This window comes from Vanrija albida (genome assembly GCF_041260175.1).
Source record: "Vanrija albida strain AlHP1 chromosome Unknown contig_5, whole genome shotgun sequence".
NCBI lineage: Eukaryota > Fungi > Basidiomycota > Tremellomycetes > Trichosporonales > Trichosporonaceae > Vanrija > Vanrija albida.
This window is the reverse complement of record NW_027191424.1, coordinates 1,566,301-1,593,256: the sequence shown is the minus strand read 5'-3', so window position 1 is coordinate 1,593,256 and position 26,956 is coordinate 1,566,301. Positions and strand designations below refer to the sequence as shown.

Sequence of the window (26,956 nt, the reverse complement as noted above, 5' to 3'; positions counted from 1 at the left end):
GGGCGACGGTGGTGAGATGGGGAAGCCAGAAGAGTGGGGTGGAGGTCGGCGCAGGTGGCGGGAAGAAGATGGTCGCCAGGAGAGGGGGTGGAGGAGGCCAGGGGCGACGGTGGTGAGATAGGGAAGGCAGAAGAGTGGGGTGGAGGTCGGCGCAGGTGGCGGGAAGAAGATGGTCGCCAGAAGACGGGGTGGAGGTGGCCGAGGTGGCGGCGTTTAGAATGGGCCGAGGAGAGGAGGTCAGAGAGTGGCCCGAGGGGGTCGGCGGCGAGGATGGAGCCGGTGTAGAGGAGGATGAGTGGGGTCCGGGGCGGCGGTGTTCGAGAGGAGGACCTGGGAGAGGCAAGGAGGATGAGGTCGCCGTTGGTCGCCGTCGAGGTTGGCGTCCGTGTCCGTCTGCTTTGACGCTGAGCAGAATGAAGAGGACGGGTGACAGATCGCCCTGAAGGAACCGCGGGCAATGAGGGGGTCGCCAGGTGTGGCGTTTTGATGTCGTTGCAGTGTCAGAGCGGGGCCAGGTCGTTACTGTGTGTGTGGATTTTGACTTTTAAACTTTTTTTGGTACTGGGCCGCAAGGCGGCTGCAGCGTTTGACGTTTTTCCGGTTTTTTTGGTTGATTTGTTCAGGTTTGGGGTATAAAGTTGCGGCTTGAGGTCTGTGCCGGGTATTATTTGTGACGGGGGGGGGTATGAGGGTATGATAGGAGCCGAGAAAGGAGACGGGTATCTTGCGACGTGGGGGGGCATTACCACTCGACCTCGCGCACGTCCGCGGCGACCCAGACCGGGACCTTGTCCGGGTCCCGAGCAACGGTCCAGGCCTCCACGAGGCCGGATTCGACGTCGGGGACCACGAGGCGGGCATGACGAGGGGCCAGGACGTAGAAGGAGAGGCCGTTGGCGCGCGAAAACGGTGAGCCGGCAAGGTCGAGGATGAGGCTGTCGAACCTCTCTTGGAGGATGAGTCGGAATGCGTCAACAAGTAGTAGGGAGCGCTTGAAAATCCCACAGTTTCCAGGGGTGGAGAGGTAGTAGCACTCCGCTGTGTCGGCGTCGCGCTCGGCCTTGGCGAGAGCGATACCGAGGGGCTTGACGTACATGTCCACGTACTCGTCGACGGCGCCGTACAGAGCCGTGAGGTAGGCGGTGGGAAGGGCAGAGTCGATCAAAGCCTTGACCATGCTGGTGGCGCGAGCATGGAGAGTGTTGGCGAGATTGAGCGCAGCGGAAGCGACCGCGGTGCGCAGAACGGCCCGCTGGAGGCGCGCGAGGGCGGGACGCGTTTCGGGGAGGAGGGGGAGGAGAGTGTCAAGGTCTGGCGAGTCGACGTTGCCGTTCTCCTGGAGGAACGCAGCGGTGGCATTGTCGTGCTCGCGCTCAATCCGGCCGGGCGAGATCTGGCTGTCGAAGTGGAGAGAGCTGAAGACAGGGTCGAGGAGGGCCGGCGCCCCGTACTTGGCGACGTGGGAGCTCGCCTCGAAGACCGGGACACGGGCGACCCGTGGAGTGCGCTCGAATGGGGCGAGGTTGGCACGGAACGGGTCTGGGTCCTGTGGGGTAAAATGGTTAGAGGGAGCATGGGGTGGCAGGATGTGTAGCTTACGTCGTAGGCGTCGGTGGCGGTGGTCGAGGCTGGGCGTGAGGAGCGGCGACGGACGAGCTCTGGGAGGCGGAGCTTGCGGAGGCCCTTGGTCTTGAGGACACCACCGGTGGGCTTGGCGTCGACAAGCCTGAGGGGACGGAGGCCGGACGGCGGGCGAGAGGAGGAGGACGGCGACGACGACACGGTGGAAGAGGAGGCGAAGGAGAAAGACGTGTCCGTCGTGGTGGCGGGGATGGGGACAGCCGAGTTGCGCGTGCCGATGAACGAGGCAACGCGGGCGCAGGCGGTGCGGAAGAAGGAGGCAGGAGAGACCATGGTTGCGTAGGTGACTGAAGTTGGAGGGTGAAAGTGACTGTGTGGGGTAAGAGTATGGATGAAGAGAGGACGAGGGTGGACGGGGGAGGGGGGTTATGTAGTGTTTACCTCCTCCCACCTCCCCCCTCCCCTCCCTCTCGCCAAACACTCATCCAGGAAGTGTCCACCACCCACCATCATCCTCCAATGAACGCGTGCCACTGTTTGGCGACGGGTTTGCCGTGGCACAAGACCAGAGGAGGCCGAATTGGGCTCGCGGACGAGGCAAGTGGCGCTGTCTTCTGACAGTCCGGACCCTACTCTGCGTCATTTCGACGCGTTTTCAAGACAGATCTGACACTGATTCGACCTACGACGCGTACTCGGCCCTGCAAGCTGCGCGCTAGTCTCTCTTGGGACGGCAGAACAATAGATACTGTTGGTCTCGAGGTGGGCACCTGGCATCGCAATGTGAGATACTCAGGAAACTGCGCAGTCGATGGGCCCTAGAGCACCAAACAACGGTGCTGGCGCGTCACTCAGTGGGCTATCACGGCATGCGGGAGCGGTGGGCGCGTATGCATGACACGGGTGTGGATCTTGGTGCGCGTAGCGTCGGAAGCTGTTGGTGGTGGTGGCGACAAGGTGGTGGTGGTAAGTGGTGCTGCGAGGGCGAGTATGCTCTGCATGCTGCCAGCTAAAATGCTTGCAGGAGGGGGGTATGCTTGCGCGATGTATTCTGCCTGCCATGAGAGGGAAGGGGGAAGGGGGGAAGACGCAGGAGACGCGCAACAGCTCATGTGCTGCGGAATTCAGGGTCCACCGCGTCGCCGTCTTGCAACCTCTCCATCTGTCTTCCTCTCTCTCTGCACCTACAACCACCCAGCAACACTGCACGCCGCCTGCAAAAATAGCCAAACACAAGCAAGCAGGACACGTTAGCGTGGGAAGAGACGCACAGGCCCCCTCTGCATGCTCCGACCAACCAGCCGACCACTTCGCTCCGCCACCGCTCCTCGACCAGCTCCGGTCCTCCTCATACGGCAAACCCGGCACCCGTCAACAGCCTGCAGACTGTCTCAGATCAGCATTTTCCACTCCTGAGGCGATGCTACGCAGACCCCTGGGTGCGAGGTGAGCATGAGACAGCAGATGGCTGGTCGGCAGACCACAGAGCGGCGGGCTGCCCAAACTGCACGCTGATCCCTCCTCTTTGTTGGGCAGCTACAGCCGGCCGCCAGCACCTCGGCGCGTTCTGATTAACGAATCAAGATGAGAAGACGAGACAGTACCTCGGGGTAGTGCCAAGATGAGTGCATGCTGCGCCGAGGTGGTGGTGGCGGGCAAGACGTGACCCGCCGCTGGCTGACTCCAGCCAGTCCCAAACACCCCAGCACACACCGCGCATCCACCCCACCACGGCACAAAATTGCACGAAACCTGCACCCATAGCCTATGCACACTATGCACTGATTTCAGAGACTGGTACTGCAGCGATGCATGGCCGAGGTGGATTTCCGTGTGGTCGAGGACGGCAGCAATCAGGGTCGAGCACCACCACCACAACCACCAACAACCCGCTGCTGCTGCTGCTACTCCTGCACCGGGTGCTGCGCAGCAAGATCTGAGACCTATGCAGCCTCCAAGGTCACGCACCGTCTGTACTCGCCTGCAGACAAGGCATCGAAGCGCAGCAGAGGAACGTCCGCTGCAGCGGACGACGGTGCGAACATTGTTGTGGCGTCTGCTCACGCGTTTTAGCGCGCTTTGGACCCTAGGGGTGCTGCCACCCAGGCAGCTGCGCAGCAAGTGATGCAGCTGCAGCCTCTGTGCCTTTCCAAAAGGGGACGACGCGTTTGTGGGAGTATGTGCTGGGTGGATGCCTCCTGGGTGGGAGTCTGGCGAGGAGGGGGGAGGGAGTGGACGCGACTGCTACATAACCTATCTTCCACCTCCATCCTCTTTTCTCTCATAAACATCGCTCATACGTCCTGTCCACAACAGTCACTTAAGCGCACTCTACTCAACCAAGAAAACCCCCCCACCAACACAATGTTCTTCTCGATTGTCGCCCTTGTCCTCCTCGTCCACGGCGTCGCCGCCTACATGCGCGCCGTGCTCCAGGCCACCCTCGAGATGCCCATTGTCACCGTCCTCGACCTCATCCACGTCGACATTGCCCTCGCCCCCGCCACGCCCTCGTCGTCGGCTCTTATCGTCGCCGCGCGCAACGTCCCCCTCGAGGCTTCCACCTCCCCCAGCCCGCGTCGTTACGGCATCCAGCCTCTCGTGCTGGTCGAGGCACAGCGCATTGGCGGCCTCACCCGCGGCAGCAGCACCGGCTCGCGTCCACAGCTCAAGGCGCTCATCCTCTCGACTCTCAAGTCGCGTCGCTCCACCCGCATCGTCCACAAGGTCCCCGCGCCCGAGTGCTCGAGCGACCTTGTCGCCGCCGAGACCGCCGTCCCCGACACCGACAGCGACAGCGACGCCGACGCCGACGCCGAGACCGACGAGACGGACGACGAGGCCCCCACCCCCATCGCTCCCATCGCCACCGCTGAGGCCACCGCCACCCAGGTCACGCGCCACTTCAAGCCCCCCGCGTTCCTCAACGCCGGCCGCGCCTCCTCCTCGTCCGGCATCACCGCCCTCACCACCACCACGGCCTTCGTTCTTTCGGCCACCGAGCCCCGTGCCACCCCTCCCCGCGCCTTCAACCCCCCCTCGCTCGTCAGCACGAGGGCGCCCGTCGTCTCGGCCAAGGTCGTCGCGGTCGCCACCGTGACGTCTTTCTCGCGCGAGTGAGCCTCCTGCGTCTCACCACCCCACTCTCCACAACTCGAGGACGGCCCTGGACCTCGGTAAAACCCGGCCACCTATACCCAAAAGCAAAAAACAACAAAAAAATGTCATAACCCCGACAACGGCTCCCGCCGTTTGTCCAAAAAAATCGAGAATAACTCCAAAACCCCACAATGCCAGTACAGTAACGACGTCGACACGACACGCGCTGTCCCAGTACGCGCCCGGCCAAGAGCCCTTAACGCCCGCCGTCTTCAACAGACGCCCCGGAGCCCTGTTCACAAGGTCGCCAACCGACCTCTATCACTGTCATTTCCGCGAGGTCTCACTCGCTGGACCCGCCACTTCTTCCACACCCCTCTTCCACACCCCACCCACCCAGCACATAAAACCCTCGAGAGCGTGTGCGCGTGCAGGCACGCACGCACGACGCACCCACCGACCTCATGTTCTCCACAACCGGCCGAGCCCGACCTTGCGCTCCCCCGCGTCCGACGCGCCTGCCCTCCATCTTCCCCACACGGACACTGTGCCACGCTCTGCACGCTACCTTGTGCCCTGCACGGTCTGCCAAACTGCTCGTGCTACGACCGACGACTGCTACGAAACGACGTAGAACGAACAAAACGACTACAACGACGACTACGACCACCACGACTACTCGCACTCACCCATCCGCCAGCTCACTGGCGGACGCGCTCGCCCAGCCCATCACCGACCTCGCTCGTCCTTGAGCCACATGGGGCGCAGGCGCACACACCCAGTCTCGAACTAAGCCCCCTGCCCATTTGCTTAGGCAACTCTCGAGACCGACCAGCACCCACCCATCAACAAAACGATCCCGGGCTCGCCCCCCCGCCGAAGGCCCTCGTATCACATAAGTCGAGAAACAAGCACAGTCCAACAAACAAAACCGGGCTCGCCACCCGCCGACGGCCATCGTAAACCCCAGTCCAGCCTCCAAGCCACCACAAACTCCTACCGGGTTCACGCCACCCTGCCCAACGGCCGCTCACCCACAGCAAACGACGGACAGAGCAGCGCCAAGCTCTTTAAAAAACGAGCCATCATAGAAACTTAGACAGCCAAGGATGTACATATAGATTGCGCGCGCGACGTACAGAGACACATGCTGCATCCCAACTCTACGGCACCGCTACAGGCGTGCACACGCTAGCGCACTATAAATTTCAGAACACAACATTAACGCTTCTACGGCGGTCCATAACTCCAAATCCTCGCGTGGCAGTCACCAGAGCCAGACGCGAGCAAGCCGCCCGAGCGAGCGAGATCGATGGAAATGACAGAGTTCTTGTGACCCTGCAGCATGAACTGAGCCTGACCAGAGTGGATGTCCCAGAACTGGATCGAGCGGTCCTTGGAGCCCGAAACCACCCAGCGTCCGTCTGGCGAAATTGCGACCGAGAGAACATAGTCCTTGTGACCGTTGAGAGTCGACGCGCAGCTGCCAAAGCCGCCCTTCTCGGCAGCGTCCTTGGAGCTGGGTCCGTTGCCATCCAGCGCGCGCTTGGTCTGGGTAAGGTCCCAGACCCTGAGGGTGCGATCGAGGGATCCCGAAACCAGGCACTTGCCGTCGGGCGAGAAGGCGACGCTGTAGACCGAGTCCTTGTGGCCCTTGAGGCGCTCGACCTGCTGGCCAGTCTGCACATTCCACACGCGGACCATCGTGTCGAGGGATCCAGCGGCCACGAGCTTGCCATCGGGAGACAGAGCGACCGAGGTGATGCCGGCGTCGATGGGGCCGTGCTCGTTGTGGATAAAGTCCTCGATGCGAAGGTCAAACACACAGACGCCCTTCTCAATGTCCCAGACGCGCGCCGACTTGTCGCCCGAGCCCGAGACAAGGAAGCGCCCATCGCGGCTAAAGTCGAGCGAGTAGATCTCCTGCATGTGACCCTGGAGCAGGTGGCGGATGCGCTGCTGCTTGATGTCCCAGATCTGATGGGGTTAACAAACGTAGAGGACTCGCAGATTCGTTGCCCTTCACTCACCCTGATTTGCCTGTCCTCGGCACCTGTGGCGAGGTATTTGCCGTCTGGGCTGAAGCAGATGCTGCGAATGTAGAGGTCGCCTGTCCTCGTCGCCGACTCGTCCAAGAGGACGCAGATCTTTGCTCCAGTCTTGGTGTCGTAGATCTGCGCGGTGCGGTTGCAGCCAGTGGCCAGGTACTTGCCGTCGTTGGAGAACTTGACGCAGCAGACGACCGTGTCGTGGACAAGGGAGTGCACTAACGACACGTCGAGCTGCTTCTTCGAGTGCGACGACCAGATAGCGAACCAGTCCGAGCCCTCCTTCTTCAACTCGCGCGATACGTTGTCCGGGTCGAGGTCTGAGAGGAGCGTGGGAGGACTCCGCGTTGGGGTGACGGAACGCGACTCTTTGCGGTCAACCGTGGTCGAGAGAGGTCGGGGGATGGAAGCAGAGGGGTACGGGGAGCGAGCTGGGTCGCGATGTCAGTGCACTTGCGACAGTGGCAAGATCAGACGACTCACAGGCACTAGCGTCTGCCCCGTTGAGAGGAGGGCCGGGAAGCTGGGCGGATGGATATCCTGATCCGCGCTCGTTGCCCTCGGGCCCGCTGGCAGGTGGGAGGTGAGGAGGCGAGGTGGGCGCTGGTCCGTTGCCAGGTGGGCCTCGGCTGTCGAGCTCACGACGCAAACGGGCAATCTCGGCCTCGTATCTGCGCCCCCAGTGTGAGCATCCACCGCTCTAACGGACAAAGAACGGGCGACTCACTCTTGCCGGACCTTTGCATGGGTCGCCTCGAGCTCGTATAGTGACTGACGAATCATGCCGAGCTCGTTGATCTGCTGCGAGACTACCTGGGTTAGTCGCGCACGGCCAACGCGCTGGGGTCTTGACCAAACTCACTCTTTGCCTCGTACTCGTCCCTCTGCACCTTCCAGTTGCCGCCATCCTGGGCGACCGTCTCAAACTCGGCCTTGATGAGGTCAAAGAACTCTCCCAGTCGGGCGATCGACGCGGGAGGGACGGCTGACAGCGGGGCCGCCGTCGGCGCAGCCGCGGGAGGCAGGCGGTGGTGCTGCGAGGCCGACGAAAGGACAAGGGGATGAGTGACGCGTTGGCGCGGAGCACCAGAGAGGAGGGATGGCGACACGGGCATGAGCCAAAGCGTTTAGAATCGAGATTGGATTGGCGGTGTGTAGGATGAGAGATACCGTCCCAAGCCAGTTTGTGGGAATTAGTGCGAGTGAAAGAAGGACGAGCCGTCAGCTTAATGTTATCCAAGGTCGCGGGGAATGTGGAGGGCGAGGGCGAGGATGCACCGTCGACAACGAGACCGAGCACGCACCACCGACCCACCGCCTCGGAAGCACGGGGGCAGGCACGAGCGAAGAGCAACCAGGTCTGTGGGTACGGGTACACTACCACTCACGTTGTAAATACCAGCGGGCTGCATGGGAGCTGTTTAGAACAATCGTGTCAAGCGTGGGGTCTCGACTTTGGCCTTGAAAAAGAAGGTGACTGGGGGTGGGGGGGCCGAGGCGCAAAGAGTTGAAGAAGGGGGGTTGGGTGGGTGGGTGGTCGCTTCGCGCTCGTGCAGACTGGGCAGGCTGGCAGGCAGCAAGACTGGCCGATTGTTCCGGGCTCTGTGCGTCGAGGATGAAGGGAAGAGAGGGGTCCGGGATTCGGGGCGTGCTTGCGCTTGGTTGTGCTGTTTGTCTGAGCGGCGTGGGCTGGACGGGGGTGGATGGATGGATGGATGCAATGTGAGACTGGTGGTGGTGGATGGATAAGTGGAGAGGGCGAAAGCGCGAGTTGAGGTGTTGATGCTGCTAAGTGGGAGGGTGGGGGGGAAGGCGAAGGGGGAAAGGGCAAGGGCGGCAGGGGGGAATGGTAGTAGCAGTGTATCTGGCAACTTGGTACGTCTAGTTGTGGGTGGGTGGGTGTAACTAGTGGATCCAGCGAGTCGTCGTCGACTCCCCCTCACGCCCTTGCCCCGCCAGCGTCGTGTCGTGCGTCGTGCGCCGTGCCGCCGCCGCCTCCGCCTCCGCGACGCCGCCGGTCCGCGTGGGGTGTGGGCAGGCGCCAGGCGCGGCAGGCAGCCTGCAGGCAAAAGGCCCAGGTTGGTTCCTGGTGGAAAGTCGTGGGTGCGTGCCCTGGCGCCGTCGTGTCGTTCCACCCTCACCCCAGCCAGCCCAGCCGATCTCGGCCCCGGCATCTATTTTTTCACCTTGACTCATCCATTAGCTTGTCGAATACAAACCCCGTAGTGGTCGCCATTAGGAGGACGGCCGTATAAGCGCGCCAGCGACAAGCACATTCCACGCATTCCAATCGCGCCGATCGATCGCCGAGTCGCTCGCCCAACACGCCCGCCTCGTGGCTCTTGCCGTTCCTGGCACTAGTGTCACTGCCGCCCAGCCCAGTGTGGCGATCCATGCACTTGCCGCGCACGGCATTGTCGCGCGCAGCAGGCGACACCTGCGCGCATGGACGCCGGCAGCGCGCACGGTGGGGTCGGTGAACGGGGGGACAATGGCACGACACCGCGTCCGTGTGTGCGCTGTCTCCTGTCTGGGCCTCGCGCCAAGTCGACAGTCCCCCGTCTGTGCTGCTTGCTGTGTGCCGCTGGCCGCCACTGACGGGATCGTGCCTCCGCACGGACCCCTCCACTGCGCTGCGCGCTGTACGATCCCTCGCCTGGCGCCACCCAATCTCTCGCTGCCAGAGGCGCCGCGCACAGACCCGTCAAACAATGCGCTGCTGTCACTGCTCGGCCGCAAAGTCGTCATGCAACCAAAACCAGCGCTAAGCGACACGCCGCCACCTTGGTTGTACTTTACACAATGGCATTGGCTATAAACGCGGGGCCGTCTGTGGATGGGATGCAGTATGGCTACTAGAGGCCCGTACGGGACCGTGGGGGATGAGAGATATATGTGTGGCGCAATGGACATGGCCGTAGATGCGTTCGATCGTCGTCCTCCTCCGTCTCCTCCTCTGCCCCTCCTCCATCCTCACTTCTATACAAATGCCTGTTGAGAATAATTGTCCGTTGTGGCATCAAGCCGTGACACGTCGTGAGAGAACAGAGTGCGCGAATCTCGAGTCTTAATGTTCAGTCACCCGGCAGCCGGCGAGCATCACATGTGTTGAGGGAACATGAAGCTCTCGAGCTGGGGCATGGCGAGTGGTGGGTTGTTGGCATCCTTGTTGCCGGCCGCAAACGCCGCGAGCTTGAGCTCTTCGATGGCTCGAGCCTGCGTGCGTGCGAGATACATTGTCTCGCCGATTCGGCTGATTTCCTCGACCACAGTGTCGGCGTCTAGTCCGACGTTGTGCGCTGCTTCGTGGTCGCCGGCGAGGCTGAGCCGGTGGATCTCTTTGATGAGAACCTTGGAGATCATGCTCCAGACGAGCACGACAAAGGCGTCAACGTCTGTAAATGGCTGGGAGGGCGTTAGTTTGGATAACGAGGTTGTGGCCGCCACACTGACAAGTTTTGGTAGAGACCTGAACAGCTGCACGCTCTTGCGTGCCGCTCGTAGAGCCTCGGTGTTTTCCACGCCGAGCGAGTTGATGTCATGCAGGACCATGTGTACCGCAGTGATCAAATGGTGGAGCATGACAATGTTGGAGGGAATGTTTGGCTGGTCCATGCCGTCCTGCTCGGCGTGGAGCAGGCGGTATACGGGGAAGACACCCTCGTCACCGATCTGGCCAACGAGCTGCTCGACAGCCAAAAGGCACTCGCGGTAGTGGCGCGGGTTGCGGTACTTGGGCTGGTTGAGATACTCGGGCGGCTTGGACTGGCCCGGGTCACGGTGGACCGTGAGCGAGTACTGGTTCCACGCCAGCGCGTAAGGCGAGTCCTCTTCTGGCTCGAGGAACACGAGCTTTGCCGAGCGCTCCAGGATGGCGACACACTTGACCCATTTGGTGCTGAGTGGTAAGCAACCCGCCCGCGTGACCAGATCTCAGCGCAACTCACTAATGCGTGTCGTTCTCGGCGCCAGAAGCGGTGCCCTTGTACAAGTCGCGGACGGTCACATCGTCTCGTTCCGTCACATTGCCCGAGGCGATGTCTACCAGATGCCTGCCGAACGGAGTCGTGATGTCCTCGTCGCGGATGCCGGCAGAGTATCCAGTGGCAAGTGCACCGCAGCGGTCGATGGCGAAAACAGCCCAGCTGCCACAGTCAGCACCGCCCTTGTGGCACCACACTCGACTCGACTCACAAAGCATGGATTCGCTCACCCAGCTCGACGGCATCATCTGGTGGCGGTAGCAGGAAGAACCGGTTGCGTAGGAACGGGTTCTTGGGTGGCTCCGGCCGATGTACACACGACGGGATGCGGTGCAGACCACACGAAAGGACGAGTCGTGTCGCCAAGCCCGCGAGGCACCATCCTTCATGATGCCGTCCAGACGAGTGCGAGTACGCTGCCAACAGCATGGCTGCCCTTACCGAGTCGATGAGGCGGTCCACACTCGACGTGGACGAGTCGAGCGCCTTGACCGACTGCTCGAAAAAGTGCTTCTCCATGTTGACCATCTGGGGGCTGTTCGAGATGCGTGTCGCCCACAGGTACATGGCATTGAGGAGGGCTTGGTTTGGGCGTCTGCGGTCTGCAAACGTCATGCGGTACCGGAAGCGCGGGATGCTCATCTCGAAAAAGAGCGTGGCATGCTCCAAAAAGCAGTCGAGAAGCACTGTTCGTGTGACATCTTGTAGACCGTCGTATTCCGTTCGTAGCCGTGACAAGCTGCCTGGCGTGACTGGCATATCCTTGGACGAGTGCCCAGAAGACTGTTTTCGACGCTTGGAAGCCTCCTCCTCGCTGATAGCGCTGGCGTTCGGGCTGAACAGGAACTCGCCGAGGCGTTCCGTGAGCCCTTCGACCGATTGGACGTCCGAGACATAGTGAAGACTGGCGTTCTGGCGAAAGAGGCTCGAGATTTTGGCGCTGCCGCCGCCGCCGTGCGTGGACGAGTCTGTCGACTGGCTCGTGAGGACCTGTTCTGGTGTCGATGTGTCGGACGGGAGCTGCGAGATGCTCGCCGAGGTGGGGAGCGGCTGCTGCTGCTGCTGGGCTGAAAGACTGCCCTGCGCCATGTCGTAGGGCTCCGAGGTGAGGACACCCTGGTGAAAGTGAGGGCTGGCGTCGTAAGGTTGTGGCTGCACGATGCCATCGCCACCCAGCCAACCCTGAGCGCCAGTAAAAGAGGCGTTCGCGGTCCCGAATGGCATCATACCAGGCGTGGTCATCATGGGCACGAATTGTGATTGCTGTTGGAACATGGGGGATTGGAATCCGGCACCCATTCCGGCGATTCCCAAGCCGTCCGATTGAGTGGTGGTGGGCATCAGATAGTTGTACTGCTGAGGCACAGTCTGGTTGTAGACTCCGGATTGAGTTGGGATGCCGGACGGCCCGTGTTGTTGGATGGGCATGACCTGGGGCATGAGGACATCAGGTCCTGGCACCGAGTACCGAGGCACAGAGGATGAGCCTGAGGCTTGGGGTCAGCATCCTGGTTCAGGATCGACACTTACTCTGCTGCGAGTTCTGGCGCGAATTATTTGGCTTGGGCTCCTTGACTGGTGGCCCGTACTCGCACACCTTTGTGTACTTGATGCAGTTGGTGCATGTTGGCCGGTCGCCAGAGCAGCGCTGGGACGTGTCAGCGCAACACAGGGGGGAGGAGACGAGGGGCGCGGCCCAAAACACTTACCAGCTTGCGGCGGCGGCAGAACGTGCATGCCCTGGAGTGACGGTGAGCGCCGAAGGAGGTCGTACGAGAGCAGACTTACATGCCTCTCTTGAGGCCATAGTGAGGAAAGTGGGAAACATCGACCTTCTTGGGAGCGGTGGTTGGCACTAGACGCGTTAGCCACTGAAGGGGTTGAGTCAAGCCCGCTCACCACTGTCCATGTCTGATGGCTGCCTGATGGGATCTGGCCTAGACCTGGCCTCGGCGCTGCTTTGGGTGTCAGTTTCATGGCTTGGCAAGGGCTGCAATGTCGCTCACTCGGAGGCGGCCGAGCTCGACGAGTCTGCTGGTGGTGTCAGTCAACGTTGGATTTGGCGGTGATGGCTTTTTCAGACTAACCGTGCATTGAGTCGGCCATGGCGGAATTTGCAGTGGGCGGAGTGGGTGGTTGGCCGTTCATGAGGTCGACAAGCTCTGGGTAGCCGAGAAGAGAGTCAATGACCTGCCCCGGGTGGGATGGAGGGCCGGCCAGACGAGGTGGCAAGGGCGCGTGCCCTGGTGGTGGTGGGTCGTGCGATGGTTGATGGTCGAGTGAGCGTGGTGGAGGTTGTTGTGGTAGTGGTGGTGGTGGTGGTGGGGGTGGTAGTGGTGATGACGGAGTGAGGGGCAGTGGGATGGACAAGGCTAAATGATTGTTGTGTTGACTCCATGAATGTTCCCCTATGCTGTTGTTGCTGCTGCTGGCAAAGTCGGCACCATCCGAGGTGCCGAGGGGATCAGAATCAGGATTCCTCATGAAGAGGAGAGGAGGGGGGGGGGGTGCCGCGAGTGTGATATATGAGGTGGTAATTGTCGGAAACTGGAGTCGGGGAGAGAGACTGCCAGGGGAGGGGAGGGTGCAAGGAGAGAGGCGCCTATGGTCGGCTCAAGAGGTCGGCACCTCGTCCGGAGCGCGCGAGAGCGTTAGAGCCAGGCTAGCCAGGCCATGTGCCCAAGGTATTGCGTACCTCTGTCCTACGCGACTGCTGCGGGCGGGCCTTGGTGTGCGCTCTTCTCGGCGTCCACGATCCGTTGGCTTGCTTGCTCTCGTCTCGTCTTGTCTCGCTTGGCCCCTGTCGAGTGATACCCCCACTGTACTACCGTCACTTGTCGTCGGATGCTGGCGTTGCAAGCCGAACCAACGAACCAACGCACTGCACACTCTGCATTACGGCACGCACGCTACGCACGTACGCACGACCGCCGCGCCGCCCACCAGCGTGTAAGCCGGAAAAGGGCCCAGTCGCACAACTAGGTACGACGAAGAGCTGCTGGCTGAAACCCACAGATTGCGGAGTGACGCCAGGCAGGGTCAGGTCGACAGGCGTACGCAAGGTTTACGTTGGGTACTGGTCGTGCTCCCCTGACTCGACCCTCCTCGCTCTGCGCCAGTAGTCGATTAACTGTCCAGGACCTCTGGTGGATCATGACAAGACGGTTCAAGCTGTAACAAACCCGAGGCCGCAAGCAGTGCAGTCTCAAACACGTCTAGCGAGCCCAATGTGGCTGCTGCACACAACCCACGCCGACACCGTTGCGGGCAGGGGAGGGGACAGCAAAGTTGACAAGGTTAATGATGATGCACGGAATGGGGCTGATGGCTATGCGGGCTGTGCATCAAGGCCGAGAGGCAATGCAAAGGCAATGCAGCTTGTAGAGTGGGCCAGTGGGACAGCGGGACAGTCAGCCAGCCAGCCAGCTTGCCGGATTTGCAGGCAGCTGACTGGGCTGGCGAATACCACGACGTCTCGCGTCGTTTGGGCCCATGGCCGGGCGGGCGGGCGGGCGGGCGAATGCAGCAGCAGTTTACCCCACGACTATTCTCGTGTCTTGCGCACAACACACACTGCTGCTGCCATGACGAGCGAGGCACTAGGACAGAAGCAAACAGCGTCAGCGTCTCGCCTCAATCCATGCCTCAATGCTCAGGGGTGAAACGAGCCAGGGTCGAGTGGGTCAGAGGGCCGCCGCCTATTGACACAAGCTTACGCATAGTCGCAGACCTCGGCCGCCCTCGTTCCTCCCCCCCCTCCCCTCCCCCGACCGCTCACCCCCCAGATAGGGTTTAACGTCCGTGGTTGGACACTGTGTGGGGTCGCAATCCGAGGCCACATACCGTCAACGTTTAGTGGAGCGTTCACCAGGGGTGAGTGTCTCGTGAGCCTAGCATACCCACGTCCCTGATGCCAAGCATATGTCGTGCAGCGTTTGTGCCCGAGGCCCAGCAACTCGCAAAAGGCACTGACCCCACCAGCTAGAGCAGAGCAGAGCAGAGCAGAGCAGCACCACCTCTCTCGCAATGCTAGCTCCCGGCTCCCACGCGATTGTGTCTTCGTCGGTCCCTGTATACTCGGACAATCCCGTACCTTCAGAGCGACAAGTGAGACAGCTGACGCGGTTCAGCCCGGACAATCCCCCGCGCCTCCGTCTTGTTCGGCACGATCTCTCTCGACATGCCGGAGAGATTGGCATATATCTCGGGGTCCATCGCCCGGATCGTCACGCCTCCGCTTCAGCCGGAGCCGCACTTGGTGCATGATCTGCCCGATAATCGCATCGTCACACACATAACATCTTCGTCACAAGACGTCGGAAAGTACCCCAACAGAGGCAAGTGGTGCAAGCAAGCGAGTGGGGATTCAGACGCCAGCCTAGGCCCGGAATCACGGGTAAACCGTCGAAACACTGGGGCACGGTCTTAAGCATCCCTGGCGCCTGCGCCAGCGGCTCGGCCACAGGTGGCAGGTGCCACTCTCCGAGGGCCAGTTGGGTCCGATGCAGCGCTCCGTGCTCCACATGCACGCGTGCGGCGTGCACGTGGAGTGTTTCATCGGCCTAGGGCGCGGGTTAAGGGGGGGACGATGCGTCGCCATCATCGTCGCGGCTACAGACGGCTGCGGGCTGCATACCGCGGCGGGCCGCGGTGCCCGACACACGGCGAGCGAGCCGGGGAGCGCTCCGAGACGCTTCCAGAAACCCAAGACGTCTCGGGGCTGCTCATTAGAGCATGCTTAACGCTGGGGGCGGCGGCCCCGCGGCCGGCGAGCGCAACACGTGTGGCACCTGCCTGCTCCCTAGGGCTCGGACCGGACCCCCCCCCCCTGCTCCGAGTCTCGGATGCAGAGACCCGCCAGCCCCGTAATTAAGACGTCACCTGGCCTCCGCTGTACTTGTACTCGGCCCGGAGCCCGCGCATACACGTAACTAGTGGAGCCGGAGGCACGTCTGCGGGGTCCGGGGAAACCGGAGTCGGCGAACTCTCGGTGCCACAAGCCCGCCTCGCCGTCCGGCAGCTTCGGCGGCGCCACCGTGCTCGCAATGCTTTGCGTATCGTTCGTGCGTTGTGCATTTTGAAGAGCCGGTCGCCCGGCGGCGGCGGTGGCGGGAGTTGGCGGTCGACTAGGCGACCGCGGCTTTACAGGCGTCGTGTGTGCACTCTGCCCGTCGGAACCGGCGTGGGACGAGCGAGCAGAGAGCAGGAGGCAGAAGAGCGGCGACAGCGATCGCGAGTTTCACGCGCCGCTGCGATATCCGTGGCGGGGGGGGCAGAGCGGGCACGCCTGCCCGCCCCGCTCTGCCTCCTTTCGACCGAGCCGCGGGATTACTGGTAGCTCTGGCGCCTGCTCCAGCTCCACGTCACGGCGTCGCCTGGGCTACGTCACGGTGTCGTCGTGGCATGTCGTTGGGCTGCGCTCCGAGTTGTGCGCTGCTGGCAGAGGGTGCGACTTGGGCTGGCGCAGAGCGACGGCGGTTTGGCGATTGCGTGGCGCTAACGTTGGTGGCGAGGACTCCGGTCGCGGCGGCGGCGGAGTCGGAGTCGACATAGCGTCCGTCTACGTCGGGGGCGGCACTGATTGCAAGTAGAGGTCAGCTGCTCATGACGATTTCGACGAGGCGTGGAGACGAGGCGTGGAGACGAGGCGTGGAGACGAGGCGTGGAGACGAGGCGTGGAGACGAGGCGTGGAGATGTAGGCGGCGGCTGGGTGTGGAGCTGCTCGCAGCGTCAATCCATTTCGCCACCCGCTGTCGTCGGTGTTTCTTCTCTGCTCCGCCAGAAGCTGGGTATGTCCTGTAGTACCTAGCATTAATCTTCACACTCTCCCCCTCCTATGCCAGCAAAGCATCGCGCTAGTGAGTACCTTCTACTCCACCCCCGGTGTCCGTGTCGGGCGGATGGAGAATGGGCTGGTGGCCCTCCTCGGCGGCGCTTCTTCACACCCCGCCTCCGCTCGACGAGCACACCGGGCGATACACCCCCCAAAGCTGACAATAAAAAGTGCCAGGCTGCGGGCGAGTCCTGCCCGCTGCATCGCCGAGTTGCCCGACGAGAAAAGACGCCAGAAGAGATCGAGTCGAGTCGCGTTCGCGCCGATCCCGCCGACGAGCCTGAGCACTCGCGAGCACCGCCAGCGAGCAAAGCCAGAGCCCCTTCCCCTTCACAAATTTACCCCAGAACAGACAGCGTCCAGCCGCATACCCCCCGACGTCCGAAGCACTCCGCTCCCCCCGAGTCTCGCCACGCAGCACCTCGCCGACGCGAAGGGAACGGGGATTGGGTGTGCGCCGCCCCGCCTCGCCTCGCACCCACCCACCCAACATCCCCGCGATACCCGGCACCCGGGTGGGGGGTGGTGGGGGGGCGGCGTCGGGCGGCGGCTTATTACGCCCACGGCTGGTGGGCAGATCTGCGTGGCGCGTGGCGCCGTGGCGGCCGCCACGCCGCGCAGTGGGCCGCACTGGTGCGCTGGCTATTGTCGCGTCGGCACGACGGGGTTTGCAAGCGCGCACGAGGGAGATCGCTCCTCTGACCCTCCGTCTCGGAATGGGTGACGGCCGTTGGGGAGGGGACGGGTGAGCAGGGCTTCGGGCTGGGGGGGCAAGGGGGGAGCAGGCCAACCACGTTGAGCTGTGCTCCGAGTGCTTTCCACGGATCACTGCGGATACCGCTGCTGCTGCTGCAGCTGATGTGGCCTTTTCCACTCGACGTGGTCCTCGAGAGACGCCGCACGGCCGCCTGGCCAGTTCTGCCACATCACGGCTGACGCGAGACACGTCAACCGCTCAGCCGTGGTCGGAGGCCGGAGCGGGAGCCGCTCGGTCCTCTCGGCGCATTGCGTGCGCTTCATGACGGGTGACCCGACCACCGCGCCTCAGTGCTGTGCGGCGAGAGTCTCATGACGTTCGTTACGCTCTAACTCAAGGTATGGGCATTTCCTCATCGCTCCCCGGCGAGAGGGTTGTTTGTCACTGCACCGGCATATGACAGTGATCGACGGCGAGCTAGTTGCAAGTACTTGCCCTTCCCCGACGCCTACACTGCCATACCCCACTATGCATCGTTTGCGGTGCCGTCACGGGAGCTTGCCGTACACCTGTGGCCCCGTGGTCTTGTTTAGGTTTGTGCAGTCTTGGCGCACTTGACCAGGGGGCCGATTAGACGGCCGCGGGGCACGCGACGGCCGACGGGCGATAGTGTATGACGTATCGACGTGCATGCAGCGTTGTGGTCACCTCGTGTCGCTGCGGCGTCGGTGTAGTCCTAACCAGAGGCCGATGGCATGCAGCGCCGTTGTATCGACGACGGCGGAGAGACGCCCGCGCCGACGCGGCTGACCTCTGAGACGGATCCGACGCCGAGTCCGCCGAGCACGAAAATCGCCACCCAGCGACCACACGGCCTCCACTTTGCACTCTCGACCTTGATTTTCCTCGCCCATACCCCCACCCCCGACCCACACCACAATGGGCGTGCGCGGGCTCCAGACCTTCCTCAAAGAAAACCGCCAGTCGCTCTGCCGCGCCGTCCTGCTCGACCGCGACGGCGCGGGCGGGCGCGCGACGATCCCCGTCGTCGTCGACGCCTGGGGGTGAGCCAGTCCCGCGCACGAACCCGCTCACACCCAGCATCATCTACCAGCTCTACCTCGACGCGCTGCCCTGGGCCTCGGGAGGCGAGTACCTCCGCTTCTACCGCCTCACGCGGCGGCTCGTCAAGGCGTGGCGCGCGGCCGGGCTCGCGCCGACCTTTGTCTTTGATGGTGAGTTGCGGCCGGAGGGCGCCGCTGACGCCAGGCGCATCCCCGCCAGAGAAGCACGCGACGCAGCTCGAGCGCATGCAGGGCCACGTCTCGACCGCGCGCATGTTCTACACCATCTCGGCCGCGACGCGCTCCGGCCCGTCCTTCTCGCGCGGGTCCTCCGTCCTCCCGCCGTTCGCCGCGGCGGCATTCGCCCGCGCCCTCGCGGGCCTCGACGTGCCCGTCAAGTTTGTGCCCCGCGGCGAGGCGGACGGGGCGTGTGTCACGCTCGCCGACGAGCTGGGAGGGTACGTTCTCGGCAAGGACACGGACTTTGTCGTGCTCTCGGCCGCGGCGAGCGACCGGCTCAAGGGCTACTGCCCGCTCGACATGCTCGAGTGGATCGAGGGCGCGCCGGACGCCGAAGCCGAGGCCGACGGTGGCAGCTTCACGACCGTGACGACAAAGCAGCGCGCCTGGCGCACGTCGAGGCTGCTGCCGCCGCCGCGGTACAACAACCCGACGCTCGTGCTCGCGACGTATGCGACGCCCGCGCTGTGCCGCTTACTCAGACTGCCGGCCAGCATCCTCCCGCTGTTCTCGTCGCTGCTGGGCAACGACTACACGCCGGCGAATGTGCCGGAGCTGCTCTCGGCAGGCGTGAGCAAGCCGTCGGACAGGATACACAGCGTCGCGAGAGCGCTGCGCGAGCAGCTGGACCGCCCGCGGTCAAACGACGACAACGCCGCCGCCGAGCTCGTGTTCCGCGTCGTCCGCAAGCTCTGCACCCGGCCCTATGTCAACGACAGCGACCTCAGAGAGCTTGCCGACGCCATCATCGACGCGACGATGCAGTACTCGCTCCCCAGGCGCGACTGCTGCTCCGTGTACCCCTTCTGCGGCGAGTTAGACCTCGCGGGGTGTTCGACGTCTCTCAGCCGCATGTCGACGCCCGGGGGCACGCCGCCAGAGCCATCGCCAGCGCTCAAGGCCTACTCGTCTGCCCAGCGTGCCGGCTTCCTCAACCTCGTCACGCACGCGTGGCTCTACCCAGACCGCGTGTACCTCTGGCCCGGGCTCGAGGACCCCGCGGGGCCAAGCACGCGCGCGTCTGCCGCGGGGACGGCCGCCCGCTACGCCGGATACGCGATCACGGACGAGGGACTCGGTGGGCTCCGCTTCCCCGCAGTCTCTGGCGACGAGCTCGACCAGCTCAAGCAGGACCAGGAGGCGAGAAAGCTGCTTGGCGTGGACGAGAACGAAGAGGGAGACACGGAAAGCGCCGCGGACTCTGCCGACTCAGACGCAGACGAGGGCGACACCACGCTCATCGCCACGACACCTCCGCGCGCCGTGGTCGAGTACCTGCGGCAGGGGTCATCGAACCGGGTCGCCCCGCGGCGCAGCAACCTCCCAGCCCAGCCCGAGTCCGACACGCCCGCGTGCCTCAAGCCGCTGACGGAGCGCCTCGGGCTGTACCTCGAGCACCTGGGTGCCAAGACGCCCGCGATCGAGGCGCTGCCCCCGCGTCTCCAGCCGCTCGTCGCCGCGGTCCGCCTGTGCGTCGTGCAGGCCGCCGAGGCGGACACGACGGGCGCGCGGCGCTGGTTAAAGACCGAGGTCGAGGCCGTCCTCCGCGCCGGGATCGGCTCCCTCACGGGCTGGGAGGCGCTCGCCGACGCCGACGACGACGAGGCCGAGTCCTTTGACGACGCCGAGATCGAGTACCCGACGCTCACGAACCGCAGCGCCGAGCTCGTCGCGCAGCTCACCGCGGCCTTCACCGACGCGCAGGTGCTCGCGCAGGCGCTCCTCCTGCTGCCCGAGCACGGTGTGACGCACCTGCTGCCGTTCAGTTTCATCTCTGGCGTCGCGCTGCACACGGCGCTGGCCGGCGTCGACCCGTCCCCGTCCACCGGGTGGCGGTGGAGCGCGGGCGCGCGCGACCGCTTCAAGGACGCCAAGGACGCCGTGCTCGACCTCCCCGACGACATGTTCGGCTTCACCCGCGCGCCCAAGACGGCTCCACGCTCCCCGCCGCGCCCCAAGGCCAAGGGCCGGAGGGCGGCCGCTAACGGGCGCAAGGCCGGTGGCGGCGGTGGCGGCAGCCGCTTCGACTTGCTCAGTAGTGTCGAGGGGTTGTAGGGCGCAGTGAGGCGCATGGGATGCAGCTTGCATAGCGATGGATAAGGAGTGGGGGGCAGGTGTGCGCAGTGGCAGTGAGGAGCTACGGCGCAAGAGTCTAGTGGATGCGTGCCGCCGCGACGCGCCCGTTCTTCGTCACAACAAAGACAGAGAGCAAACCACGGCTCGCGGCTCGCGCGCTGACGCGCGGTCGCGCTCGCCGCTCGCCTCAAATGGTCCATGCGTGCATAACAGTACATGAGAGGGTATATAGGGCATGTCTCTGTATTCAACAGTGTAGTCTTGTGATGAGGGAATGGAAGGAGGGCTTGTGGATGTGTTTAGGTCTTGGGAGGGGGAGGAGAGTCATTGTAGTGGATGTGGGGGCCTGGGGTTGAGTGGATGTACTGAGGGTCAACGTACCCACCGCCAGGACTGTTGAAGGCATAGTTGTCATGGGGACCAGGCTGGTGTGCGTACTCTGCGTCGTCGTACCGGCCGTTGTCACCGGCACGACCGTCAGAGTAGCTGTGCTGGTTGCCATAGTATGCGCTTCCAGTGTTTGGTCCTGGCTCGTGGCGGCCGCTCTCACCCGAGGCGCGGTGGTCCCACGCCTCCGAGTGGCGAGGGGGGTGCGTAAACATGACCGAGTCGGGGTTGTAGCGGCGCGACTGGAGGATGGACATGGTGAAGGCCTCGGGGTTCTCGCTGTAGACCGAGTGGTAGAGCTTGTGGTCGGATACCTGGGCGACCGAGTACTGCCTGGCCGTGATGACAAAGTAGAGCTGCGTGACGCAGAGGATGACCCAGAGGCCGGCCATGAAGCCGACGTCGGCCCATGCAAACGCGTTGCAGAGCACCTTACCCTGGTCAGTGAGCGTCGAGTTTGCAATCTGCGTCGTCTGGTTGTTGGGCGCAAAGTAGTCGGACTCGCAGTTGGACACGGCCGTGTTGTGACGCAGCGCCGAGATGATGATGATGACGGCCGAGACGACGAACGCGGCGATGTGGACAATCGCGTTCAGTGCGCTGTACCAGCGGAATGTGGACGTCTTTTCCTGCGTACAGTGTCAGTGACGTTGTGGGCGCAGCGGTGGTGCGGTGGTACCGCCTTGGCTGCGGCGACGGCGAGGATTGCTGTGCGGGGGTGGGGGGTGCTGGCTCGGCACCGAGACGACCGCGGTGTCGAAGACAACCGCGGCGCACATTGCCTTCACGACGCCGCAGCGCAGCGACGGCACGGCGCGGCGTTACAGATCGCACACACTCATGCACGTCTCGCACTCGTCGCACCACCAGCGACGGCGGTACCCACGACACGACACTTACGCGGAACACGCCAAAGAAGCCGAGGGGCTGGATCGCGACGCCGACAAAGCACACAATGCCAAAGATGTACGTCACGAACGACGGGACCTCTGCGCCGACGACTGGGGCGTGTCAGCAGCTGCGCGCCAGTTCTGGCGGCAAGGCAGGAGCAGTTCAGAGGGGCGCGCGGGCCCTGCTCAAGCCATGCGCCGATGCCGCTTACCTGCGGGCGCGACGAAGGACAGCACGCCTGCTGCGATGCCGAGGGCCTGGGGGTGTCAGCACTCGTTCGCTCTGGCGGCCGTAGCCTCGCAACTCACGGCCTGCTCGGCGAGGATGGCGTAGATGCCCGCGTTGACGAGCGGGATGGCTGCGGGGTGAGCGGGGGTACAGTAAGTCGGAGGGGCGGCACGCACCACAGCAGCAGTACCGCGGATCGATGAGGGGCTTGGACATGGTGGGCTGTGTGTTCTGTTCGAGAACCGCCAGTCGGCTACGAGTGGAGGGTGACGGGGGCCGAGGCGGGCGGAGACGAGCGGCGGGCAGATGAACGGACGGGCGGACGGGCGGACCTGGCGGGCCTCGGTGCGGCCTGGGTTGCGGGGTCCGTGTGTGCGCGTGTGGGCTGGTCTAGAATGTGCTGATGGTGCCGAGTAGGTGTATGCTTTTCGGTGCGAGATGGATGTGATGGATGAGAGTGTGAGTGTGTGCAGTGGTCGTTGCGTTGCGTGGTGTTGCGTTGCGTTGCTCGTCGCCCCCCGGACGACGCGTTTGAGCAGAGCGAGGCAGGTAGGCGGCGGCGGCGGCGGCGGTCGTCGATGGCGCAGGGAGGAGGGGCGGTGCGGCGTGGGTGGGGTGCACCCAGCCAGCCTGCGCCAGGCGTCACACTCTCCGGCGGTGCAGTTCTGATGCCGCTATTTTCTGCTTGCTGCGCGCGCGGCACCATGTGGCATCTCGTGACATTTCATGCGATCTCTCTCTGGCCATATGCCCACCCTCCCCCAACTCTAAACAGTCTCAGGTCAGATCTAGCCAAATGCATACAGGCTTTGTAATGGATGGATGCACAATGTCCAAAAAAGGTAATGGGGGATAAGAGGGTAGGTAGCAATACAAATGGTTGGTGGTGGGTGCTGTTGTTACACGCTCGCTCTCGCACTACACTTCAAGTCTGTTTCTTTGCTCTCGTCAAGGCGCTGCAGGATGGACCGCTCCGGGTCGGCAAAGCTCACGGTCGGCGACACGTTGCGCCGGCCCACAGACGACGTCTGGTTGTCGGCCTGCTTCTGCGTGCTCGTCGGGCTCTGCGGACGCCAGCTGCCGCTGCCGAGGCCGCGCAGGGCGTTGCCGATACCCGACCCGCCAGTGTGGCCGCCAGACGTGCGCGGCGAGAACGTGCCCTTGCGCACGCGCTTGCGGACGACTCGCTTCGTGTGCCACTCGACTACGCCGTAGATGATGGCGTCGAGGAGACCCTGTCCGAAGATCATCCATCGCGACACGGCGCGCAGCGCCGTAGGAGGCTGGCCCACAAAGTCGAAGATGATGCGGATGAGCGACACCGAGAAGAGCAAAACGTACTGCACTGTTCAGATGGGAACACGAAGAGGTGCGGGGGAGACACTTACGCCTAGAGGGAACCACAGCATCAAGAGAGCCGTTTTGCGGTTGAGGTACGAGGCCATCGACTCGGCGACGTACTCGACGTTTTCACTGTTGTTGGTGACCACAAAGGGGTCGTGTCCGTTCCTGGACGGGGGGGCCTGCTTGAGGAAGTCGGCCAGATCCATGCCGTCGTCGTCGTCGGCATCGTCATCGTCGTCAGCCATGCTGCCCTTCTCGACATCGTTGTCATTCTTGCGCAGCGCCGACTGCTTTGGAGTAGGCGGACGGGGCAGGTCCTTGATGATCTGGTCGGCGGTGAGCGAGCCTCGGGGCGTCGACGACCGGGACACGGGCATGGGCATGATGGAGACGCGGCGGCCGGTCAGGATAGGCGCGTGGACTACCGAAGACACCTCTGTCGACGCCGACGAGACGGCCAACGACGGGCGGCGCACGTCGATCGGGTTGCCGTTCTCAAAGGGCGACGGATCACCATGGGACCACATGAACGGCTGGGGCGCCGGGCCGAAGGGCTGGTGCTCGTCAGGAGCGACTCCAGACGAGAACGACTGGCCAAACTCGAACGAGCGGCGGCGGTTGGCGGGCTGGACAATCTCTGGTAGTGAAGGGTCCACGGCGGTGGTGGCGGTGCTCGGCGCCGTGTCGTCGCTGCCACTGCCGCTCCCATTGGTCGTGACCTTTGTGGGCAGGGTCATGTTCAGCGGCGCGCCCGAGGCCATCGATATGGACGCTCGTGGGGGCAGGCTCGTGGGTGAGACGGGTCGGTCGAGGAAGGTGGCGGATGTCGGAGTGCCAAGAGACTTGGTATCGAATGCTGGTCTCGTCGGCGACGCGAATGGCGACTTGTCCGTGATCGAGCCGACCTTTGTGGCACCCGAGGACTGAGTCGTGCTGGTTGATGGGCGCTTGCGGCCGCCAAACCCGCGCCAGTCTGCCCAAGTGTTCTGGGGAGGCGGGGACGTGGAGAGAGCCGAGGCGCCGGCGCCTCCATACCGCTGGCCGTCAACCTGGAAGGCGGGGAGCTCGACGCGCTCCCACGGGGGGAGTTCGGCGAGCTCCTTCTGCTGCTGTTTTGAGAGGCGCTTGCCGCCAAGCTTGGGGCGGGAGCTCGTGGGCGTGGCCGTGTCCAGATCGGCGAGCTTCTCGGACAGCTTCTTCGGGTCGGGCTGGATGACCTGGAGCGGCGGCGGCATCGGCTTGGGCCCGCTGTGGTGGCTGTGAACTGACCCTGCGCTGTGGGCGTGGTGATCTTCGACCAGGACAGTGCGGTGTCCGCGCTGGAAGAAGGACTTGTGGCGTGGGCGCGAGTTGTGCGAGTTGAGGAACGAGGGCTTCTTGCCGCGCGAGTACGACGAGCCGCTGCCGTCCGAGTAGCCGGTGCGAATCGTGTCTGGGCGCTTGAGGAAGACGTAGAGCCTGCCGTAGAGGAAGGCGATGCAGACGAAGACAATGCCACGGGGGACAAACTGGATGAGCTCGGCGAAGAGGCCAGCGTTGTTGCCATAGTAGCAGATGCCACCAGCTGGGGACGGTCAGCGTGGCGAATGACGCTGCAACTCACAAGGGACGTAGCCGTAGAGGAAGTGGCCGAGGACCGAGACGCCAAACGAGATGATCCACACGACGAGCCAGGACCAGTACCAGTTCTTCTCGATCCACGAGGTGAGTGGGTGGAGTGGCTTTGTGAGGATCATGAAAGTGGCACAGGCAAGGGACAGGGTCCAGAGGTGCTGCGAGAAGATGACGGCGACAAAGAGAACGCCGAGGCCGTCGCACGACTGTGTATCGAGGGCGAGGGGGCTGCCCGACAGCTCGAGGCAGCATCCGACCAGTCCTGATATTCTGTCGCATGAGCTGTGCACGAAATCCAAACCCACCCCATGACGACGTCGCTCAGCACGAGGGCCTGGACGAGGCGCATTCTGACCGTGGCGGCCCTGCCCCGGATCTCGTTGGCAAGCATGTTGCCGAGGATGAAGAAGGCTCCAAGGATGGTCAACGACTAGAGGGCGGTCAGCACGAGCATCTTGTCGGTCGGCGTGACTCACCAGGATGACCGTGTCGCCAATGATGACCCAACGTTCGCTCTCGACGTTGGACGTCTCATTGGCGATCTGCATCTTGTGTGTGTGGTGAATGTGCTCATGGTACGCGGACACCAGCCCCCGGGGCACGAGTGATGGAGGCGACAACATGGTGTTGCGCCAGCCTGGTGACTGTGACTAGGGGGTGTGTCGGCGGGGTGCGGGGCGGGCAGGCTGCAGGCGCGACGGGAAACAGGGCGAGAATGACGAGGCAGGAGCGCGTAGAGCCGTGCCAGGCAGTGGGCGGGCACTGGTCGCGCGGGCGAGCGAGCGAGCGTCGTCGGTGGTGATGGTGTTTCTGTTTCAGGCCGGGTCGGGATCCAAGCGAGCGGCAGAAGCGGCTGTTGGGACAGTGTTGGCGGCAGCCGCCTGCTTTGCCGTGATGGCGAGGTCGCGGGGTGGTGGCCGGGCAGGCCAGATTTTGTTGTGGTCGGTCGCTGTGGCTCGCTCGGGCCTAGTCGCGTCGGTCGTCGTTTGTCAACAAGTAGCTAGCAGTCAAGATGAGAGTGGTGCAAGAGCTATCTGCGCTCGCTTGATGTCGTCGCGCACATGTGGGTGAGAATGAGAGCTCGTCGAGCAATGGCAAAGGCAACGTCGTGTCGTTCGTTGCAGTCTTGCTTGGTCGGTCCTCCTTGCTCACCTGCCTGCTCCATCATCGCTGCAGCTCTCTCTCGGCGGAGGGAGGCGGCGGCAGCAGCGGCGGCGGCGGAGGAGGCGGCGGCGGCGTCGCGTCAGGGGCAAAAAGTTCTTGCTCATTGAAGGCCGATGAAGGGACGGCAACAGGCTCAATGTTTCGGGCCGCAGGAGGCGGCGGCGTGGCGCCGGGCCCCTTTAGCAGGCAGGGGGGAGTGCACGCGCGCTCAAGCTCGCGCCGTGCTCGCCTCCTCGCACGCATCGCAGGGATGGGCAGGACGCAGGCAGCCGCTTACGCGCACTCTACCTCCACTCGAGTGATGGAGCACAAGTTTGTTCGGGAGATTTAATCTTTGTCCTGCAGCTTTTGCGTTCCCTGGAATGTGGCTTGGAGGAGTCCTTGTCGCCTGACGCTGCCGTAAATCTGTCGGACGAGGGACGAGGCAAGCAAAGCAAGACAAGGTCCTCGGGTCTTGCTGTAATGGGCACACGCCACATTGCAGCAGGGAGTGAGTGGGTTTTGCATTGCGTGCATGTCAATACGATTCGGGTACGCACGCACGCACGCACGCACGCACGCACCGCAGCGCACACCGCGCACACCGCACCGCAACCGCAGTCGCCCAAGCGTTATATTGCAGAAGCAGCAACTGTGCGTGACCGGGCGAGGGGGGCCTCGATCGATCAATCGTGATCACCGTGGTGTGGACGCAGCGGTCGGGCTT

The 26,956-nt window shown here is 63.4% G+C and overlaps 7 protein-coding genes across 7 annotated transcripts; 2 read left to right on the top strand and 5 right to left on the bottom strand.

Moving 5' to 3' along the window:
- Positions 1-742: 742 nt before the first annotated feature.
- On the bottom strand, positions 743-1,914 carry Q8F55_006753 (uncharacterized protein; the record flags this gene model as incomplete). Its single annotated transcript, XM_069355204.1, has 2 exons — positions 743-1,546; positions 1,600-1,914. 2 exons carry the CDS (start codon positions 1,912-1,914, stop codon positions 743-745), a joined length of 1,119 nt encoding a protein of 372 aa, XP_069207275.1.
- A 2,031-nt stretch (positions 1,915-3,945) lies between these two features.
- Q8F55_006752 (uncharacterized protein) lies at positions 3,946-4,701 on the top strand (the record flags this gene model as incomplete). Its single annotated transcript, XM_069355203.1, has 1 exon — positions 3,946-4,701. One exon carries the CDS (start codon positions 3,946-3,948, stop codon positions 4,699-4,701), a length of 756 nt encoding a protein of 251 aa, XP_069207274.1.
- Positions 4,702-5,910: 1,209 nt separating this feature from the next.
- Positions 5,911-8,140, bottom strand: TUP1 (general transcription repressor; the record flags this gene model as incomplete). Its single annotated transcript, XM_069355202.1, has 6 exons — positions 5,911-6,657; positions 6,711-7,159; positions 7,212-7,399; positions 7,456-7,537; positions 7,591-7,762; positions 8,117-8,140. 6 exons carry the CDS (start codon positions 8,138-8,140, stop codon positions 5,911-5,913), a joined length of 1,662 nt encoding a protein of 553 aa, XP_069207273.1.
- A 1,687-nt stretch (positions 8,141-9,827) lies between these two features.
- On the bottom strand, positions 9,828-12,817 carry Q8F55_006750 (uncharacterized protein; the record flags this gene model as incomplete). The annotated part of the gene is made up of 10 exons (XM_069355201.1): positions 9,828-10,133; positions 10,182-10,626; positions 10,676-10,873; positions 10,923-12,204; positions 12,242-12,359; positions 12,421-12,451; positions 12,500-12,566; positions 12,611-12,669; positions 12,718-12,742; positions 12,799-12,817. The coding sequence occupies 10 exons, from the start codon at positions 12,815-12,817 to the stop codon at positions 9,828-9,830; spliced, it is 2,550 nt and encodes an 849-aa protein (XP_069207272.1).
- A 5,364-nt stretch (positions 12,818-18,181) lies between these two features.
- Positions 18,182-20,601, top strand: Q8F55_006749 (uncharacterized protein; the record flags this gene model as incomplete). Its single annotated transcript, XM_069355200.1, has 3 exons — positions 18,182-18,306; positions 18,344-18,477; positions 18,512-20,601. The coding sequence occupies 3 exons, from the start codon at positions 18,182-18,184 to the stop codon at positions 20,599-20,601; spliced, it is 2,349 nt and encodes a 782-aa protein (XP_069207271.1).
- Positions 20,602-20,921: 320 nt separating this feature from the next.
- Q8F55_006748 (uncharacterized protein) lies at positions 20,922-22,344 on the bottom strand (the record flags this gene model as incomplete). The annotated part of the gene is made up of 5 exons (XM_069355199.1): positions 20,922-21,638; positions 21,910-22,010; positions 22,112-22,157; positions 22,209-22,258; positions 22,305-22,344. The coding sequence occupies 5 exons, from the start codon at positions 22,342-22,344 to the stop codon at positions 20,922-20,924; spliced, it is 954 nt and encodes a 317-aa protein (XP_069207270.1).
- Positions 22,345-23,027: 683 nt separating this feature from the next.
- Positions 23,028-25,634, bottom strand: Q8F55_006747 (uncharacterized protein; the record flags this gene model as incomplete). The annotated part of the gene is made up of 5 exons (XM_069355198.1): positions 23,028-23,468; positions 23,517-25,036; positions 25,076-25,356; positions 25,392-25,516; positions 25,563-25,634. The coding sequence occupies 5 exons, from the start codon at positions 25,632-25,634 to the stop codon at positions 23,028-23,030; spliced, it is 2,439 nt and encodes an 812-aa protein (XP_069207269.1).
- Positions 25,635-26,956: the final 1,322 nt, after the last annotated feature.